The 22,166-nt window shown below is 44.4% G+C and overlaps 1 protein-coding gene across 2 annotated transcripts in view; it reads left to right on the forward strand.

The window, feature by feature from the left end:
• Positions 1-16,878, forward strand: part of ccdc71 (coiled-coil domain containing 71) — a 41,244-nt gene extending 24,366 nt beyond the window's left edge. The window contains exons 2-5 of one of the 2 annotated variants that reach the window (XM_083660590.1): positions 5,946-6,141; positions 8,177-8,347; positions 13,325-13,462; positions 14,674-16,878. In XM_083660590.1, coding sequence (XP_083516716.1) covers positions 5,950-6,141; positions 8,177-8,347; positions 13,325-13,462; positions 14,674-15,276 — 1,104 coding nt within the window. In that variant the 5' untranslated portion in view covers positions 5,946-5,949 and the 3' untranslated portion in view covers positions 15,277-16,878. The remainder of the gene's footprint in view (positions 1-5,945; positions 6,142-8,176; positions 8,348-13,324; positions 13,463-14,673) is intronic. The other variant, XM_083660591.1, reaches the window with a different exon arrangement.
• The last annotated feature ends 5,288 nt before the right edge of the window (positions 16,879-22,166 follow it).

A 22,166-nucleotide genomic window follows, 5' to 3' on the forward strand; every position in this document is an offset into this window, starting at 1 on the left:
AAATAATTGAACAGTACAAAATTCTCATTGATTTATAATCCAACACGTATTTTGCTCTGTTCAATACAGAAATATTCCTGGACAACTTTGTTTTAATGTATGCAATGTGAGATTTCCAGGTTAATTTATCATCCATTATGACACCCAAAAATCGAAATTCCGACACTCTTTCAATGTGAGCTCCATTTATGGTCAAAGAAACATTTTCATATTTTTTTCTCTTTAATGCCGTTCTGATTTTTAACGCTCTGAAAACATTTATATACATATTGAAGGTCGAATTCTGTACTCGCACACGTGCCCCAAAAGGCATTTTACAATTCGCACTGTTCTATTTTTAGTCGCATATGCGAGTAAAACGGGCGCAGTCACCAGCCCTGTGTAGCATACCAAATAAAAGCAAATGGCAATGTCTAAGAATGCAACGCCATGTAACTGGCTCGTTAATTCTCGCATTCAAGGGAATTACGTTAACGTCTGCGGGTCTTATAGGCGTAAGTGGCTCGCACTGCGCTCGGTGGAGACTGAAAACCATCTGAAGCTTTCTATGTTGGGGTCCAGGTATGTTTTGTACAAGGACGTCTCTGTGTGTTGCTGTTAACTGCCCATTTCGTTGTTTTCTTGTTGTTGATCTCATCTTTTTCCTCTTCGACTTGATTTGTATCACTCAGACCGCAGCTGCGGGCGATGTTCAACGCATTCCTGCTGTAAAAACAACGTTCTTCTTCTGACGTTCTTTTGTATTTCGCGCCGTGACCACCAGAAGTGTTAACACAACCCGGAAGAATTTGGCCCACGCCCACGTATGAACAGAAGGTGAATAATATGGCGAAAAACTGAGGTCACAGTGACCTTGACCTTTGACCATCAAACTGTAATCAGTTAATCTTGAGTCCAAGTGGATGTTTGTGCCAGATAGGGGTGTGCTACATCGTATCGTTATCGATATATCGTCACAGTTCATTATCATATAGTAGGGGTGTAACGGTACACAATAATCACGGTTCGGTATGTACCTCGGCTTTGAAGTCACGGTTCGGTTCATTTTCGGTACAGTAAGGGAAAAAAATGCAAAACGTAAAATTGCTTGTAAAATGCGCCAGCTGCAACAATCAGTCATGTTGGAATATAGCGTTGCTTGGGTTATCCAGGGCACTACACTCTCAGGGCACTACACTCTGAGCGCACTCGTCAGAACGCCAAGAGATGATGAACTGCTGGTTAAAAAACACAGGGGAAGAGAAGAGGAGAGGAGAGGAGCTGAGAGCAGATAAGAGGTATGTGTAGTAATTAGCTAACTGCTAGCCAGTAGCATGTGTTTCTAAAATTCGTTCATGAATTCACACAGAAAGAGCACGCAGATCACTGTTTGTGGCTGCTGCTTGGGTGCGTTCGTTTGTGCGCACGGCGGGTGCCGTTGTGAGTTCTCCGTGTTAAAAACAGGGTTGCCCCGAAGGACCCCCCGCCCAGCCAGATAGGATAGAGACTCTCACAAAGCTACACCTAGCCAGCTGTGCACCAAAACACAAAGCTACACCTAGCCAGCTGTGCACCAAAACACAAAGCTACACCTAGCCAGCTGTGCACCAAAACACAAAGCTACACCTAGCCAGCTGTGCACCAAAACACAAAGCTACACCTAGCCAGCTGTGCACCAAAACACGTTTTTATTTCACATGACTATTTTTGGACTAAGAGTAGCATTAGGCTACATATTATTATTTAGGATTGATTTTAGAGAACTTCATCACAGAGGATAGGGCAGCATGATTTTCTTGCTTATAGGCGCTCCAGTCGGCATCCTTCTCCTCTGCTCTGTAGCCTACTGTTTTTTCTTTTCTGCGGTTAACCGCCAAACCGCGGTAAAACTGACCGTGGTGACCGCGGTGGTGAATAATCCATACCACCACAGCGCTAGCATGGTTAGGGAAAATGGGCCGTAGCTAGGGATAGGAATGTCGTAGAGCAGGGGTTTCCCAAACTTTTCAGACCAACTAGCACTATGTACCAAACCAAATTTCACAGGGACCACTTCCACTGCAGATACCAGCATTTCCCCCCCCATAAACTAATATTGGATTACCGGTGCAATAGTATCAGAAAAGCTAAATAACACACACACACACACACACACACACACACACACACACACACACACACACACACACACACACACACACATCTGCCAATATTAGGCTGTGAAAAAGAGGACCCATTTGAAAATGTTTTTTCCCTCGCCAAAATGTAGCCTAACTTTGGAGCGTCATTTAGCTACCTTCCTGACAAGCTAGCATTACATGGTTGGTACCAGAGCCGTGTAGATAGAAGAGTCCCGACATCTCCATTCACTCCAATGGACCAGTTTTTTACTCTCAAGAGTTCCAGGAAGTAAGGTCCTGGATTAAGCAGCACTGTCGAGTTGCAGCAAAATAGACAGTTTGCGTTGTACTCTGAAAGGGTTTTTCCCCCCTTGAATCTAATTGTACATTATCAGCTTTATTTTAGCATGCAAAAGTAACCCATTCCTGGCTGTTCATTGGCTAATGAGTCTCATATTTTGGTCCTCCGCTGACGCCACTCTCTCTCTAGAGGACACTAATTGGTACTAGTGATGTCACGGTACCAATAATTCAGTAGTCGGTACCGGTACTAGTGAATTTCCACGGTGCTCTGTACCAATTTCGGTACCACGGTAAAAAAACAGACTGATATTTCTTCAACATATTCTCCTTTATTAACACATTGAGTGCCACAGCGCTTCAGTAAAATTGTCTGGAGCCTGTGCCAGATTCACTTCCATTCAGTTGAAAACAGCTATAGAATTTTTTCTATTAGGGCTATATGGACAGGGCTGGACTTTAATGAAACATTGGACACTTCTGCTTCTTTCAAAGAAGAAATTTTGTTTCTAGACAGTTTCATTATGAAATGACAGCCTCTGAAAGAAGAGCACTTTAAAGGGTTTTCTGCTGTCTTTTTTTACTTTTCAAGATAAAGTCACTTTTATGAATACTTTTTGCACTCTAATTTCAAGCGCATTCACTGACTCTGGCTGGTGTTTTCTGATGTGGTGGCGTGGTGTGGTTCTGTGCAGCCTGCCTGCCCCACCCCCCTCCCCCCCCCCTCTCCACCCCTGAGCTGCGGGCTCCTCCCCACACGCACACAGTCAATTTTCGCAGCCTCAGTTTTTACCCAGGGCGGATCCCAGCCCGACGAGGAAGTGGCAAACGGGACTGCGGGAGGGGGTTTGGCCATTCTGCTTCGGGTGCTGCCTTTCTGGCGGGTGGTCGTGTGGAGAGACTATGTGCAGGCGGATAGACAGAGGCGGAGGAGCTCAGTTGTGGGCGCGGATCGTAGCCAACTGTCAGCTGCAGACAGAGCAATCTATATGGCTCTGGCTGCAGCATGCATCGGTGTCTGAATTGGATCACGGCTTTCACGGCTTTCTCCTGCACAAAGTAAAGGATCTGAGGTGGGTGGCGCAGCTCCCGTGTAGATTTTTAAGGTGGCGCCGTGTGATCCCTTGAAGGGATTCATGCTCACTGGCTGGGTACGACCTTAAACAGCAGAATTATGGAATAATATGAATTATGATTTTAGGACGTCCACAGACGTCCTTGGCACTTCTCGTTACTTTTTTTTAGGACGTCCACAGACGTCCTTGGCACTCAATGTGTTAAAGTATGCAACCATTTCCAAATGAACAAATGGCATGTAGCCTTCAACTTTAAAACAAAACAATGTGCTTCTGCTTACTTCTTACATTCAACTCTGTATGGCAGTGAGTGCAGACAGTGCAACACCAGTGGCATGTAGCCCTCAAGTATTTAAAACAAAAACAATATTGTGCTTCTGCTTACTTAGCCTACATTCAACTTTTTATGGCAAGGGTAACACATCCAATCTCGCCAAGCACCTGAAAGACAGGCACCCAGACCTGTTCAAAGAATTCAAGGTGGGTAAATTCTTTCAAACGGTGTAAAATAACACGTTTAACAACATATCAAACGGACCTTATCCTGTCACATTAGTCTTTGAGATAGCTGGCAATGCATTGTGTAACCAAAAAACGTCTGGCTAACGTTAACGTGTTTTGTAATGGAATCTTTATGGGACACGGCTAATACCTGGCACAGCGTTAGCTAGCATAGTGTAGCACGTGTGCAATGCAATGTTTGTAATGGAATCATTATGGAACTATGGCTAAGTTCGGATATTAGCCGTGTTGTTTTTTCATTTTCTTTCAAGGCAATGTCCAGGAGATACAGGTATTGTCCAGGAGATACAGGTATTGTCCAGGAGATACAGGTATTGTCCAGGAGATACAGGTATTGTCCAGGAGATGCAGGTATTGTCCAGGAGATACAGGTATTGTCCAGGAGATACAGGTATTGTCCAGGAGATACAGGTATTGTCCAGGAGATACAGGTATTGTCCAGGAGATACAGGTATTGTCCAGGAGATGCAGGTATTGTCCAGGAGATGCAGGTATTGTCCAGGAGATACAGGTATTGTCCAGGAGATACAGGTATTGTCCAGGAGATACAGGTATTGTCCAGGATATACAGGTATTGTCCAGGAGATACAGGTATTGGCTCATAAGTGATTCATAAGACCCATGTGGAATTGACCCTCAGGACCGTCTGAGTCTCTGGTGCTGCTGCTCACTAGAGACGTCCCTGGGTTGGCTGGCATTAGGTCCCTCTGTCTCGAGGCAGAGTAGGGATAACGTTGGGCCCTCCCCCCCCCCCCCCTCTGTATGGGTGATGGGTGTGGGCAGGTCCTGTCCTGGCTGACCTTATAACGCTATCAGGTGTGACACGGAATTGTTGTTTGTGCTGGTGTCGCGGCATGGGTGGAGTTTGCTGGCTCCGCCCTTTGAGCATAAGCACATGTCAAGGAGCTCTGCTTGTGATCATGGAACTAGAGTTACAATGCTTATTGTTATTGCATGTGGGCCCGATGGGATAGGAATGTTTGACCAACTGCTGGTAGCCATTTTGAAAAATGGCCACCATTGAGTGAGTTTGTGATGATGGCCAAAGATCCTGTTTTCTTCCCAATATATCTATCAACACATCTGCCAACATTTGCACTTTTATCACAAAATGAACAATTGTTATGATATGCTGCTGACTGCTGAGCTATGCCGCCCCACTATACGGTTTAATCCAGTTATCACTATAACATGTAGACAATCTCACCATTTTGGTGCATTTTCTTTCATTTATTATCGCCTTACTTGTTAATAAAACAAATATAATATTATGTAAATAATATTTGTGGTGCTGAAAACATGCAAACAGCAGCTTGGGGGTGAATAAAGTGTAGATACCACTAACGGCTAGCGGCCATTTTGGAAAATGGTCATCAGGATGCTAATCTGCAATGGCCCAATATCCAGATGTCTTCTTCATATATTAAGCTATATCTATATATATAAGCTATATATATATATTAAGCTATATCTGTGCCAAATTTGGTGCTTTGATCACAAAATGAATGATAGGGTAGCTATGCTGCCCCACTACCCTCCCTAACTCTGCTGCAGCCTGCTGCCTGCTCTGAGTGGCCATTACATTACATTACATTACTGCTCTAGAAATATTTAGTTATATTTAAAATATGGAATACATTCTAATAATGTTCGTATTTTATTTTATTTTATTTTATTTTTTATAATATATTTTTTAAAGCAATTATTATTATTATTATTTAAGAACCAATAAGAGAACCGAATGAGGGAGGGATGTAAATTGCTTCGTCGCACAACCTGGACACCAGTAAAAAAAAAAAAAAAAAATACAAATCTTTTATTAAATTCCTTCAAAATCTTCACTCCATATAGTTTATCAGTTGGCGGAGGCATACAGCTGCGGCGGTTATTTCTGTTCTAGTTTTTACCTGATCCCCTAGCCGACCATGTGGTGTGTTCTCCCCGGCAGTGACATGGCTGACATGGCTGACAGAGGTCCCGTGGTCAGACCCTCGGCCTACGCCTGTGAGGAGCGCCGGGCGATCCACCAGTGGTCACGGAGGTCGTCCGCGGGCCAAGACGTCCTGCAGGGGGCGCTGCAGATCCTCAGCCCCATGTCCCACCACGACCTGTCCCAGACACACCAGCTGCTCAGCTTCCTGCAGGTCGGTCCAATTTGTTAAATAACTTTTCATAACACACAAGTGTTTAAATTCATTTTTTGACTTGACAGTGCGCACAAAATTTCAGGTGACGTGGCGCAACCTTGTATTTGTGTGTGTGTATATATATATATATATATTAGGGATGTCACAGTGTACACGTAGTCGTACATATATATACATATACATATATATGTATATGTATATATATATATATATATTTTAGGGATGTCACAGTGTATACGACTACGTGTACACGGATATTAAATCATATCCGTTTAGAAAAATCAATAACCATTTACACGTCTTTTTTGTGTGTCCTTTTAAATAAAGTTTTGACTTTGAATGATTTTACTGTGTTCTGGAGTCGCAATCATTCATTTCTCATCAAAAAGAAACTGTGCGTGTGTCCGGTAGGCGTATTCCTGTCAGTTGGGCGCTGGGGGTGTGCTGGGGTGCGGTGGTCCCAGTGGACAGTGTGCGGGGAAGGAGATTAAAATAACGTTAACTCAGCAGTGGCTTCAGAAAGGCGCTGGTGCGCGCGCTCGTTTTCAGGCAACTAATCATATGGAGAAAATATCACTACAGAGACAGAAAGGCTCAATTGTGGGAGCAGATTGGCTAGACTGGTGAGTGCTGCGCTTTTTATCACAGTATGTGTTGTTAGCTGTTAGCTATCAAGCTAGCTAGCTACCGCTGCTAATGTTGTTTTCAATCTGCGTCCTTGCATGTTGTGTGGTGTGCTGGGATCGGCGTTCCTCAGCGCTCTTCCAGCGTTTAACTGTCAGAAAAAGAAGTTTAGTGGACATCTACTTGCCTGTAAGCTACAGATGATAACTTTATCGTAAAGGTTTTCATACAAGTGCAGTATGTTGCACGTAAGGACGCAAATGCGCTCCAAAAAACAACATCCGGTTAACCGGTTACACTCTGCCAGAATGTCCAGTGTACACGTTTAGAAAATGTTGTAACCATTGACATCCCTAATATATATTTAGAACACGGCTCTCTCGAATACTCGATTCTGATTGGTCAATCAACAATATTCACCGGTCATTATTTCTCGACAACCGACCGCTGCTCTGCCACACCTGGATTAATCAGTTGGTAAGAGCATTTTGTCCGCAGACGCTACTAATTAGGCCAACCAGTTGCAGCTGTGGTGTCTTGTGTGCCAATTACGAATGAAACCGCTTTGTGTTGAAAACGCTATTAAAAAATCTATTTGAATAATTATTTTTGTCAGATTATTGAATGATTTAGTTGTAGGCCGTGTTCTAAGCGGGATAATGTATACTGAGCCGGTGATTACTGGAAATAATGACCTTCAGGTGAATATTAAGCCCTCCGCTGCGCGTCGGGCTAAATCATTCACCTGTCGGTCATTATTTCCACAGTAATCACCGGCTCAGTATACATTATCCCTTATATATATATATATATGATTTCAAAAGAGAAAAGCAAAGCACACATATTACTTTCACTTTTGTTACTTTCGTTTTCGTGTGGCATGAGGTGTCTTTGGCACTCTATTGTCGGCTGCCAGACCTGAGCCAGACTACGTTAGCATCGTTAGCATAGCTTCCTGAACGGAGCTGATATGACCCAGGAGACAGTAGACAGAATATCAGCTTTTCTTCATGCAGTAATGAGCCTTGAAACTTTTCCTTGTGGCTGAGTGTTGCTGTAATAATATAGACCGTTTAACACCATTTCTACTACGTTTCTACCAAGGAGCTGCTGGGTGCTGCTGTCACTATGACAGGCTGAGCCCTTCTGCTCCATGCGTGAGTGAGTGCGCAGCAGCTAAGGCAACATCACATGGGCAAACTGGTTGCTCTTTAAAGAGACAGGCGCCGATAAAAAACAATGGAAAACGTACTTTTTAAGACAAGATTGTCAAACGATCTTCGACTTTCAATAATCAGTCGATTTTGATAATAAAAATGATTATTTGAACATTCAAAATGTAATTTGCCCATCTCTAGAAATAATGCACTCGGGCACAAAACTATGCATGTCCTGTCATTGACCCCAGGAGCTGAGCGAGGAGGGTCACCGGCCCACCGTGCTGCGCAGTAAAGACGTCTATGCCTACCGCTCCTGTATGACCCGCCCACTGACACAGGACCAGATGAGGCCGCCAGAGAAGACCCAGAGACCCTCCCACAAGAGGAGGGGCAGGGGGAGGGGGGTCAAGAAGAGGGAGGTGGGTAACAGTCACAAATATGTAGGGATGCACCGATATGAAAATTTTGGCCGATACCGATAACCGATATTAACATTGCTGTTATGGCCGATAACCGATATTTACCGATGCCAATATGATCTGTATAAAAACACATTTCTATGATAATAACATTTTGTACATACTGAAAAACACATGTAAACACTGTGAATTTGAAAAAGTAATGCATTTCTTTATTTCAAAAACATTTGTAAAAGCCCATAAATCATAGCTTTACTGCATTATTTCATCTCAATGTGAAGAATTTGGCTGATAATGATAACCGATATTAACATTGCAACATCGGGCCGATACCGATATGTTAAAAAATGACTAACATCGGCCGATACCGATATGATTGCCGATATATCGTGCATCCCTACAAATATCATTATTATGCTTTTGGAACATTGTTTGTTTGCAGTAACAGAAGTCATTGGGTGGCGCTTCTTGTTTATACCATTTAGACCAGAACTGGGCCATCCTGATGGTTCTGTCTGGCCTGAGAGGTCTTAAGTCAAACCAAATACCATTTGACTTATGTAGCTAAAACAAAATCTAATGACAGGGTTCGTACGTACGGTCAGGGAAAACCTGGAAAAGTCAATACAATTTCCAGGTCTTGGAATAGTCATGGGGAAAAAATAAAATCCCCCAAACTCATGGAAAAGTCATGGAAATGTGTTTAAATAAATATTTTCATGCCGTTCATTTACACCGAGTCTAAAATAATGTGCGTGCTTTTCAAGAAACAACGTAACGTTATGACGGCGGGGGTAGTGTGTTTGTTTACGCTTCGACTCCCAGCCGTGGGCATCGTGCCCCCTCCCCCTCCTCATGCCCCTCCCCCTCCTCTCTCTCTCAGTCACTCAGTGCTGCTGTGTGAGGAGAACCTAGATGAGCCTGATGCAGCAGCTGAGCTGTGTTTGGGGTGTGACTGAGGCGTGATTTCTAACCCCACATAGGATAAGCAATAACCACGCCCTGTGGCGCCGGGATTGGCCAGGAGCAACACTGGAGGGCACGCAGCCCAGCGATTTCATGAACCAACTGAATAGCTCTTGAGAACGGACAGCGATTTCGAGAGCGGACATTGAGAGCGGACATTTAAATGAATTATGGTCACCTACCTTCCTTAGCATAGTAATAATAATAATAATAAGTATAAAAATTGTAATCTACACAATGTACACAATCTACAAAAACATGCAATAATATAAACGGTGTTGTGTTCACGTTCATAGCTCATATAATATAATGTATCATATCGTTAATTTCAAGCTCAATTCTTACCCAAAGAAAAGGTACAGCACTGAAAATGTAACAAGCAATAGTTTTTTTAAACATCTTTATTTTAAAAGATGAAAAACCCCAGGTGCTTTAGTCCCAAGCTTCAATGCTCCTGGCCAATCCCGGCGCCACAGGGCGTGGTTATTGCTTATCCTATGTGGGGTTAGAAATCGCGCGTGACTGAGTCGTACTACGGCAACATGTCTGGCAGGAAATGCTGCTTCAACAACATGTGGCTTTTGAAAGAGAATGGTCAATCATGGCTGGTGAAAGACACGGACACAGAACGCACCAAGTGTAAACTGCTGTAAGACCTTCGACATTTCCACTATGGGCGAGGGTGGACTCCTGAGCCATGTGAAGGGGAAGAAGTCCGAAAACGCTGCTGTTCCTGCAAGCAGAGGGATTCCCATCAGTGATTTTATGAAGAATTATTACGCTTCCGCAGCAAAGAAACCGACAGCCACCGACGCTATCGTTCCTGCGGCGACATTAACGAGCCACGCGCAAAGGAGGCAAACATCCAAAGCGCCGCTGCTCGCCAAGCTAACGTTACTGCGGCTCCCACCCCCGGCCGGGGTTTCTCACCACAGCGAGGGAACTGCTATCGTTAACACCGAGCAGCACGTCTCTCTCATCGGCTACCAAGCAGGCGGCGATAACCAATGCTGTCAAATGAAGTCTGAACTGTGGAGGTAACATTAAAGAGCAAATTACGCTCGAGCGAAATCGCCGGCGCTGACCGCGCTGAGGGGATCACCGCAGCTGGGCGTAGGGGGCGTGCAGCTCCTCGAAAATGTGGCTCCACGGCGTCAACTCCTTGTTGTGAGGAATGAGGAAATGCCATTTCCTCATTTAACAGTGCTTGTCCCTCATCTAGCAAAGCCTTCTGCAGGCTCACCGGAATGAGTTTTGAAATGGAGGGACAATAAAATGTTCCCCCACCGACATGATTGTTCTTGGTAAACGACACGATAACGTTTTGGACGAGTTACGTTCGAGTACGCACAGTCTCGCTGTCGCCGCTCGGCGGCAGCAAGGCTCCAAGTCGAGGCTGCGCAGAACCTTGTCAGCGCCTTTAGGCAACGCAACATCGGGCACTAATATTATCATTATTCTTTCACTCGTTTGAAGATGCCAACCTGCTACGCTCTGTGTGTGTGTGTGTGTGTGTGTGTGTGTGTGTGTGTGTGTGTGTCTGCGTGTGTGCGTGCATATATACTAGGGATGGGCATTTCTAGCAAAAACACTATTCGAAATTCGCTGGCCAAAGTCGACTTTTAATCGAAATTCGAAAATAAAAATAAAAATGTAAAAAAAATTAAAAATGTAATTTTTTTTTTTTTTTTTTTTTTTGTGAGTGAAATGTTGCATTGTCTCCCCTGATTCTAAGTCTACGGCTTTATTAATTAATATAAAAAGCTTCTGCTGTGGATTTTTAGCTCAAACAAGCATTGCACCACTGAAGTAAAGAACATGTTACATGACATTGACATTTTCGAAAATAAAAAACAGTTTTGACAATCATGAGTGGTTCATTAAATATTTAGTAGGCTCAGGTCTGAGTGCCAAAGGGGTGCCAAAGTCACCCCCTCTCCCTCTTCATGGGATTTCATCCGCCATTCATTTTTCCATAAACCTTGCTTAAAATGCTTATAAAAATTGTTTTACTTGCTCAAACCAAGCGATTCGACTATACTTAGAATCAGGGGAGACAATGCAACATTTCACACAAAAAAAAAAAAATTCCCCCCGAATTTCGAATTTCAATAATAAAAGTCGACCTTGATAATAACAACGATTATTCGAAAATTCGAAATTCGATGCCCATCTCTAATATATACAGTCAATGGCGTCAAAAGGAAAAAAATACAGAGATAATATTTTTGGTCCGTATCGCCCAGCCTTACTCAAGATCTTTGTTGTCGTCAGTGTTGGGGGCTGGCTTTAAACAGTGAAACCTTTACGCAACTTTAGTTGGATGAAACAGATGAAACATTACCAATCTAGCTCGCTGGTTTAGTGAAACAAGTGTTACATGAGACCTTGATTTTATTTATTTTTTGCTAAATGTCAAGCTCCATGAAAATGATATTTCATGCAATTTGCAACCTGCAACTATTTGCCAGAAAGTTTCACAGTGTAAAGCCAGCCTTAGAGTACTAACTGACCATGTTAGTTTTTCAATTATTGTAATCTGTCAATATGTGACATTTAAAATTTTGAATGTCATACTCATTACTCACGTTTTCATGTATACGCAGAGAAAATGTTTTGGTCATGGAAATTGGGTTTAAAGTCATGGAAAAGTTATGGAAATTCATTGGTCAAAATGTGTATGAACCCTGGAATGAGATGATCTAAATTGGCTGTTTGGAGTGATTTTCAATATAATAAATGCTGAAGAATAAGTGCACAGTATGTTTTCTATCATTTAATCTAGTGACACAATTAGAGGTTAGGGCATACATTCTTTTTGGCCCCCGGCAACAATTTGGGGTTCTCATGTGGCCCCCCAGGAAAAATAATTGCCCACCCCTGATTTAGACTGTATAAAGAGATGGATGGAGCGAGTGTCACGTCACGTCACGTCACGTCACGTCACGTCACGTCATGGGTTTGTGCACTCGCGTTTTGGCCACTGCCATCTTGGTCACGAGACCAGGGTTTCCCACAGAGCCGTAGAGCTCCGCCTGCTATTGGTCAGTAATCAGCGAGTGGCACGATCACAGGACAGGCAACTTGTCAATGTCGCCCAAAACAGTCTTTTTTATCGTCTATTTTACTCTAAACAGGCGAGTTATATAAAAATGCACTCCCTGTATAGTTGGTACAGTTGTTGTGAAAGGTATAATTGGTTATAGAGACCAAAAGCGTCTTTTTGAAACGGGCTGTAAACATGTTTATTTCTGCTGTAAACTCAATGTGAAGATGGGCATTTTAACATGGGGGTGAATGGGGATTCACTCCCTTTTTGTAGCCAGCCTCAAGTGGCCATTTGAGGAACTGCAGTTTTTTGCATTTCCGGATTGGCCTTAATACGACCAACTGAAACTGCCTTTAGTTTAGTTCATTTGACAAAGATTAAGAAAGCAAATAGACAAAATAAATCACAACTTTCAAATGAGAAGAAATAAGTCACAGCTTTCAAATTTGTCAAGGAAGACACAATAAAGTCACAGAGTTATTTCCATTGTGATCCTTGATATCTTGACAGCAATAAACACAAACATAAGCTTTCAATAATAACAATGTGGCCAATGCAAAAACAACAACACTATTAGGACTGACATTTTGTTATTTGCAGACTGCCATTCCTGTGCTTGTAAATTGTCCACAAGCCTGGTTTTGACCTTTTTTTAAAGATGTTGATTACCTTTGCTTTTTATTTACAAGGGCAACTTGTTCCATTTCACAGCTCCACAAAATTTGAAAAATCATTTACCCATGTTGGTTTTCAACCTTGGCGCAGGCACAGGTCAGCACTTCTAGCCAGGGTTCGCACAAGGTCCATGAAGTGCTTGGATTTTGAGAAAAGAATTTCAAGTCCTGGAGTGTGTGTGAGAAATCCCAGTGCTGCCGTCGTCTGGCTCTGTCATGCTATGTTATAAGGAGCAGCCTACTTCTCTAAAGCTATTGTAAGCTAACAAACGACCAAACCGGTTGCAGGTGCACCCGTCCTGGAAAATCTCTGAGAGAAGGGCCCCCCGGATCCAGGGGGTCCGCCCTCCCGAGCTGCTGGCGGCCCACCGTGCCCTCGTCAGCGGCAGGACACCCATCCGCGCCGTGGCGCCGTGGGCGCCGCAGGTAGGGATGGGAGGAGTTTATCTTTTATCGTGATTAAAAACACAAATAATTGTATCATCAATTTCCATTCGTCGTGCTGTACCTGTCTGTGTGATCTGAAAACAAAACAAGTTATTCATTTACTGTGCATTTACAACACGTAGCTAATTGACATGTGAATGCATGGATATCACGTTGATGGTTCGATGATTTCTTTAATAGATTTTTCTCCCTCATTGTGATTCCTGCTGGGTGTTGGTGGGAGTCTGAATCTGTTTCACAAAAAAGTGTCCTATGATGCAATAAAAGTGTGTTTAACAAAATGTAAGGTAAAGTGATTGCCGTTAGTATGTTTTAGTGCCATTCCAAGAGTCTTAAGTGCACTTTTATGATTATCGGGATATCCTGTATCTCAGTTATTTTGGCCTAGCCTTGTAAAATCATCCCAATCACGTGAACTCACATTGTGTTTGGTTCTAAGGATCAGTCTGGCCACAGAAATCACAAAGTGCACGACGGGCAAATCAGGAACCGGCCTCGTCGTTGACAGCCAACAACAATAATATTAGGAAGCTAGCTAACGAGCTAACAACACATGTTCTGTGATAAAAGCACAACACTCCCTAGAAATATTCAGTGTCCAGCCAATCTGCTCCCACAATTGAGCCTTTCTATCTCTGTTGTGATTGTTTCTCGATATGATTAGTTGCATGAAACGGTGCGCCCGACACCGGCGTCTTGCTGAAAAGTGAAAATATTTTCAGCTGGAAACGCTGGGAGTCGGGCGCACAAAAAAGCCGGGGCGCTCTGAAAATAGACGCTGGGCTCAGCGCACTTTCTCTAGACGGCCGTATGCGCCCGCATACGCTCTCTCCTCATTGGAAATAACTGAAAAAAGACACGGGAGGAAATGAAGCCATATGGACACACGGCCTAACCGGTCAATCAGGCGGGCAAAACGGTATGGCGGCTCCCGACGCAGCGAACGTTAAAGTTAGAGTAAGCACAGCCCTAAGTGCAGTTATTGCACAAATAGACTGAATTTGGATTGGATTTGGCGACACTGATTGGCTGAAGGAGTTGTCTGTCAAGGCAAGTTTTAAAATGGCTGTGGACAGTTTGGAGTCCAGACTGATACGTAGAGTCAAACAGAATGTTCAGGATGGTTTTTACCAGGATCATTTTGGCCAGGATAATCCTGAGTTGAAATGTTGATCTCGTCCCATGCCTAGCCACAGGTACTGCCGTGTATCAGACTGACCAACATCGAGGGCACGCCTCCCGGCCACACAGCACGGCTGCAGATCCACACCACCTGGGACCCCTCAGCGCCCCCTACTGTCTGCTCGCCACAGCAGGCCCCTCCCTCTGTGACGCTTTCAGGAATACCGCCTCAGCCTTCTCAGAACGGCGCCCCGCCCACCTCAGCCGTGGCCTTGTTCAGCCAGAAGAGCCTGTCCTGCCCCGTGCGCCTGGACGCCGGCGCGCTCATCGGAGACTCCGCGCCGGTCTTGTTCTCCAACGGCCGGGTGTTCCCGCAGACTCACACAGAACTGACCAGCAATGGCTGGAGGGGCAACGGGCTGCACGCACCCCGCACCCGGAGCCCCAAGGACGGCCCCAAGCAGCCGGCCAGCGACTCGGCCGCACAGAGGAACGGCTGGAAGGACCGGAACGGACTCAGGTGCAAGGTCATCAAGGTGGACGAGTCGCGCTCGGTGGCCGAGGCTCGCACCAAAGCCCAGAAGATCCTCCAGGTCAACCTGTCCCCCGTCATCCAGATTCAGCCCTTCCAGCCCTTCATGTTCACAGACTTCAGACACCACAGCAAGTGACCACGCCCCCTCCTCTAGTGAGCACGCCCCCCCCTCCTCTAGTGGCCACGCCCCTCTAGCACATGGCAGTGTTTCACATGCATACGCCACTTCCTGGATCGCCCCTGCGCTCACAGCAGACATAAGTGTTTTTGTCGTGTGGGTGGTGGTATGGGCCGAAGGTTCACGGTGAACAAATGTTTTGGTTCTTGGTGAAGGCGATTATGTCGGGAGTGGAAGGGATTGGTGGCTCTTAGGTGCTTTTCCTAGCAGGCTGGGAAACGACTGTCAGCAGATGCTGGTAGATTCTGACTGTGTGGTAAGTGAGCGGCGAACTGCTAGCCAAACCACCAGACCAGATGCTGGTAGATTCTGACTCTGTGGTAAGTGAGCGGCTAACTGTTAGCCAAACCACCAGACCAGATGCTGGTAGATTCTGACTCTGTGGTAAGTGAGCGGCTAACTGTTAGCCAAACCACCAGACCAGATGCTGGTAGATTCTGACTCTGTGGTAAGTGAGCGGCTAACTGTTAGCCAAACCACCAGACCAACCGCCAGCCCATCATCTGAAGGTCCTTCCTGTCCTGAACATCACCTCGTCTGGTGGCTCGGGAATGTTGCCAGGCATCACATTCCCAAACCACTTTTGTCAGGTTTCACACCGGTCTGCTCTGTTTTAGCTAGTTAAACTGACAGTTTAGCTAGCAGCGCGAATCCGACGGTAGAAGCACCTGGCTGTTTGGACACTATTGAAATCTGTTCAAAGCATAGTGCTCTTCTGCTAAAAGATGAAACATTTGAATAGGGATGCACAATATTGGATTTTTGCCGATATTTTCCAACTCTTTTGGCAGATTGCCGATATCAATATATTATGCACGCATTTTTCTCCACTTAACTTCAGAGAACATCAAGTCTCTCGTGTAGTGGAATGAACACATTATTATTAGGCCTACTGGCAGATGCAGACATGAATACAATGCTTTTCAAAATGGACACATTCAAAAATAAGGGGAAAAATAAGGAAACTACTTCAGCTTATGTTAGAAACATTTTCTTTCAAACAAAACTGTGATTCATTGAAGCATTTAGTCGAGCATCGAGTTTTTGGTTTATAATGAAAGTGTAATTTTATCGGCCTGTCTGTCATATCGGCAGAAATGTTCGTTTTGGCTCGATGCAGATGTTTCACTCTAAAGCCGATATTGTGCATCCCTCAGTTTCGAACGCGCTCTGCTGTAAAAACAGCCTCTTCCTTTGGGAACGAGGAGAGGAGAGATGGTCCTGGTGGAAACCCAAACCGTTTTTTTGATGGCTAATAAGAAAGAAGTAATGTTGTTTTGAGGAGGGAAAAGAAAGCAAAAAGTTTCAGTTTGTCTTCCTCCTTTGTATTTTCTCTGCATTTCCACTGGAGATCAGAAAGGGTTAACCTCTGGGATAGAGCACAGGACGGGCAGCGCTGCGGCAGAGAATCGAACCCGCGACACAGAGATCCGTACAACTCGGCCAAAGGACTTCACAAAGTGTTACTTTATTTGAGTTGATCCACACAGCGACGACGCAGTGTCTGGCTTTAGAGCAGTGAGACTGTTGGGAAAGTTTGTCTTACAAATGTCTTGTCACCAAACGCAAAATTTACTTTGACCCACACCCGTTTGATCGCGCAAATTCTCAGCTCAATTTGAAAAATTTCAACTCGAGCGAATATGTGTTTTGCGTCGACTTTGTGTGTAATCTCGCCGCGCAAATTTGCGTTTGGTGTCTGTCAACATAGCTTTAGGCCGGAGATCTAAATGAGTTGCTTTTTAACCATGCATTTGCGTTTGCGTAGCATTAATTTGTGAGTACGTACACAACAAGGCTCTAAACAGACGCAGGACAGGCGAGGCAGCCAACATGCACACACAAGCGCGTAGTTAAAAGCACATAATCTCTCCGGCCTCACAGTGAGAACTTCCTCAGTCCGTCACGGTCAGTCGGAGGCGTTTTCCTCCACAACATGGCTGACTCATATCAGAAGTTAGCATTGAGCTGGTTTCCCTCCTCTGGAAGTCGATGTTTCTTTTTGTATGGGGATTTTGGTTAGATGCCTGAACTAAGGTCTGTGGTTAACGAAAGTGTATGATAGTGAGACCCTTGTGAAGATAATCTTCACGATGGATCACCAAATCGCGATCGCCAAAAAAAAATCTAGATTTTCTGAAAATGCTTCAAAGTCATAAAAGTGGTCCTCATTTGTGAAGATCACCTTGCTGAACAGAAAGGTCTCAGTTTCACAAACTGTTGTTCTCCACAGACCTTATTTCAGGCATCTAACCAAAATCCCCATACAAACAACCCATTGACTCCGACGAGGGGAACCGGAGATGCTAACTTCCGGGTTTTAGGACTCATTCCTGCGTTACTCTAGGCTGGTGAAGTGCGTCAAACACCACGGCGCCGTTGTAGTTCCAGCAGAACGTGCGGTTCCACGGGCCGTTTGTTGTCGTTCCAAGCAGAACGTGCGGTTCCCCCTCATTCCTTGGGCTCTCGTTCCCGTTGACTCGGCTGGTTCTCCGGGAGGTTTGCCTAACATTAGCTAATCAACTTGTCTGTCTCCTCAGTTTCTCAGCTGTCGATCATGCAATTACAGCTGAACTTACAAACCTGTGACGCTGTAAAGTACTTTAAGACAGTTTGCCAGCGCTTTATCGTAGCCTGTTTCTGAACCTGAAAGTCTTTCATATTTTCTTATTTTCCGCCATTACGTAGAATATCATTTTTAAATTATCTTTTTGGCTTTGTGTCTTGAAGTAATTTCAGAGGTGGACTTGTTTTTCCTACCGGTGCTAACTTTGCAGTGTTGGTGCTGACTTTAAATTTGCACAAGAAATGTCATCATTTTCTTATTTTTAGTTCATATTGGAATAGTTTTTTTGTTCCCAGCAGTTGAAAACAGCTGATAGTGCTGGCTGCTGCCCACTGCAGGTTGGGATGAGCGTGCCAAACTGCCTTGTGTGCTTTCCAAATGTTCCTTTTCTCCACAGCGAGGAACCACAGTTACTGTGTGTGTCAGAAATTCCTGTGTACTATTTTTGCTAAAATTGTTGTGTTGAGATATTTGGGTAAAAAACACATTCCAAGAAAGAAAAACAAAACAAAAATTTGTCTTTTCATAGAACCGTTTCAAGTTTCTGGTTCACTGGAGAAACTATTTGGACAGTCTTGCTAACTTCACAGCCAGATCTCCAGCTCTAAGCTAGAACTAGCGAGTCCGGAGCCAAAGTTGGTCTTGTGTTCCAGAATTGAAAATCATTTTAAGAAAACATCGCAGGTTCATATTCTATTCCCTTGTCTTGGTCTGTTCTTGCCCGCCTACAATCCCTTTTTCTAGTTTTTCTTTCTGTTAGTCTGTTTGTGCAACACTTGTATAATATTGTATTTCCTACATGATCTTTCAAAAAACCTTTTTTTTTTTTTTTGCTCAATAAAAGTTATCTGAAAAATGTATTTGTACGACTGCATTTCAGAACCTGTTGACGGAGACACCTACAGGAGGGGTAAAGTTTTCGAATGCAGGTTCTCTGTTTTTACCTGCCTTTGAAACCAAATAGTCAAAATCGAGATATTTCCTGACTATCGCGATATTTCCAAAAATCGGCCCAAGCCTCCTTCTCAGGTTTAATGTACTAGGCATCTCGCACGCTCAATTCCTAGGCTCGCCCGCTGTGTGGGCTCGCCCGCCCTGCAGCTCACCGTGCTGGCCCTCAACATACGCAGCTCGGCTGCTGAGTGGCCTCGCCTGCCCTATTGGCGCGCACAGTGTCTCCCTTTCTCTGTCCCTCAGTCTCTCTCCCCCTTTTTTGCTCTCCTCTCTCTCCCTCTCCCTCAGTCTCGTGTGTGTATGACAATCACTGATGACATCACTGACACTGATGCATCATCAATGAACTATAGCCTCAGCCTTAGGGCAATTAATCTGCCCTAATTAAAAAATCTGGCTCCGTCAGGTCACCCACACGGGTGCTCTTTACACCCTCGCCTCGCCTGCTCTATTGGCATGTGCTGCACACAATCGCACACTGATGACATTACAATGCCTATGACATCAGTGCCTATAACATCAGTGATGTCATAAGATGATTTTTGTCAATAAATATTTGTTTCCAGACTAGCATATTGGCTATTTGTGACTGACTTACTATTCGTTTTTTTAATAATAAAATTCAGAATTTAGAAAAAATAAATTGATAATACCAAATGTTTTATCAGAATGTAACCTATATGTTAACAGTTGAATTTTAAAACCATTTAGTTACATAATAAACATCTAGCTGTATTCCCAAACCAACCCGGTCTCACTCCCAGGGTATCAAAATATGCAGATTTGTCATGCCCCCATTATTGCCAACGTGAAAGGTATGCCAAAGAAGGTCGCTTCACGGTGACCTGCAGTAGTCTTGAATCTAATAAGTCTTGAGGTTTAAGTAGGTCAAAGTCGCACTAGGGAGGAGAGGTGGGAGTGGCGGGTCTGTTTGAATCCCCGACCCAAACCATAACTGATGTGGAAAATGTAACCATGATGACGCTCCTCTTGAGATGAGAGAGGAGGGCGTCAGTGATGTTATAGGATAGAGAATCCTCCCCATAGGGAATTCTTCAGGAGTCGGGAAAGCGGGTGACAACCATAGGAGAGTAACACATAGTAAAACACGGGGCCTCTAATATGCTGAAAGGCTTAGGTGGTAATGGCTTGAGCTGATTGCTATTGCCGGAGATGGTAAGTAAGCATGGGAGACTGTGAATGGAGCATGAATGAAAGGGGCGTGCCTAGCAATGAATGTAGTTATGCAATCTGAATAAAAGGGGCGTGCCCAGCATGGGGGTGAACCTGAAACTGGGCGTTAGCTGCAGCTATAGTCTTCATGCTTGAAATTTAGTCTTAAAGAACATGGTGCAGGTTAAAAAAAATCTGAATTTACATTTTGGGCTCATGATTACAGTGAAAATACTAAAAAAAGACAGATTCCACCCCACAGGCCCCCAGGGTATAAATATGGAGGAAAAGGTAGCATTTTATAAATGGGTGTGTGACATAATGACATCACAAGAGAATGTTCTGCTGGGGCCGACACAGGGATGCAAAGTCATGGAGAGTGAAAAAAGGTGACAGATACCAGGGCAGACTTAAAACCACTCAGAAATCCTCATATTTTGGGCTGAAAAATGTGACTGTCACCTAAAGGTGACTAGTTTGCACCCCTATGACATCACAAGTGGTAGTTCCATGAAATGGACCAGTGCCCCCTGCTGGTTACAAAAACTAGTCTAAGCGCAGCTATGTGTGATTGAAAAAAAGAATTTCCCCCAAATCCCATTGCTACAGTATATACATACCCCTTCCACATATTAATGCAATGTGGTCTCCAACCTGCACCATGCTCTTTAAGACATCACTTCAATCATGAGAGACTAAGAAGGTTCAATCAACTTTAATGATCAAATACACAAATTAAGTTTGGCATATGACTCCATGATATGATGACGTAGTCTTGAGATGAGAGAGGAGGGCGTCAGTGATGTACTGTATAGAGAGACTATATCTGCCATGCTCAGTTTCAGGTTATATCACCCCATGCTGTGCATGCCCCTTTTCATTCAGGTTGCATAACTCCATTGCTAGGCACGCCCCTTTCTTTCATGCTCCATTCACAGTCTCCTACTCTTACTCTCTCTGGCAATAGCCAATCAGCTCAACCCATTCATTTCCCTCCAACCACCTAAGCCTTTCAGCATACTAGAGGCCCTGTGTGTTTCTCTCCTATGCCTGTCACCTGCAGTTGTTGTGATCTTCATCGCTGAAGCAGTTGTTTCGCCCCACCTCCACCCCTGCCACCACCACCGATGTCATGACTCCTGAAGAATTCCCTATGGGGGATTCTCTATCCTATACATCAGTGACGCCATTAACCTTGCGTCACCAGGCTGTTCCCAAGGAGAAGAGCCTGGTACCCATTACTACAGGGTACTCATTACTACAGGCAGGATGACCTGCCCTGTGTTCCGGTCTGCAGTGTTTTCATTCCCCCATAGAAATGCAGCAGTAGGCAGCCTAACCTCACCAGTCGCTACGAGTTAGAGAAAAAATAAGAAGCATGGACATACTGTACCAAACAAAGTATTCAAATAAGTACTTGAAGAAGCTTGCCTGCCGGATCCATAACATTACATCTTTGAAGCACTTTGGTTCCTACGTTCCGCCTATAGCCCAAGGTTTTTCCCCCGACTAGACGCCATCCTCTCTCGCACATCTTTCCTTAACATTCTCTTAGATGATGTCACCACTGATGATGATGTCAACAGTGACGATGGATGCCACAGTGATGTCATAATTATGCCTCCGCCGGCGATAGCCACGCCAGAGGGATTTTGGATTCAGGTTGTCCGTCCAATGTTCGTTAACGTGATATCTGAGGAACGCCTTGACGGAATTTCATCAAATTTGCCTCCAATGTCGACTTGGACTCATGGATGAACTGATTTGATTTTGGTGGTCAAAGTTCAAGGTCACTGTGACCTCACGAATGCCATTCCCAAGTTCGTCAACACGGTATCTCAGGAACGCCTTCACGGAATTTCTTCCAATTTGGGTCAGACATCAAGTTGCACGCAAGGATGAAGTGATTACATTTTGGTGATCAAAGGTCAAGGTCACTGTGACCTCTTGAACGTCATTTTCAAGCTTGTTAACGCGATATCTCAGGACCACCTTGATGGAATTTCTTCGAACTTGCCTCAAATGGCTACTTGGACTCAAGGATGAACTGATTAGATTTTGGTGGTCAAAGGTCAAAGTTCAAGGTCACTGTGACCTCACGACCGCTCGTTTCATGCTTGTTAGCGCGATATCTCAGGAAAGCCTTGACGGAATT

Source organism: Poromitra crassiceps (assembly GCF_964638095.1).
Source record: "Poromitra crassiceps genome assembly, chromosome: 25".
Lineage (NCBI taxonomy): Eukaryota > Metazoa > Chordata > Actinopteri > Beryciformes > Melamphaidae > Poromitra > Poromitra crassiceps.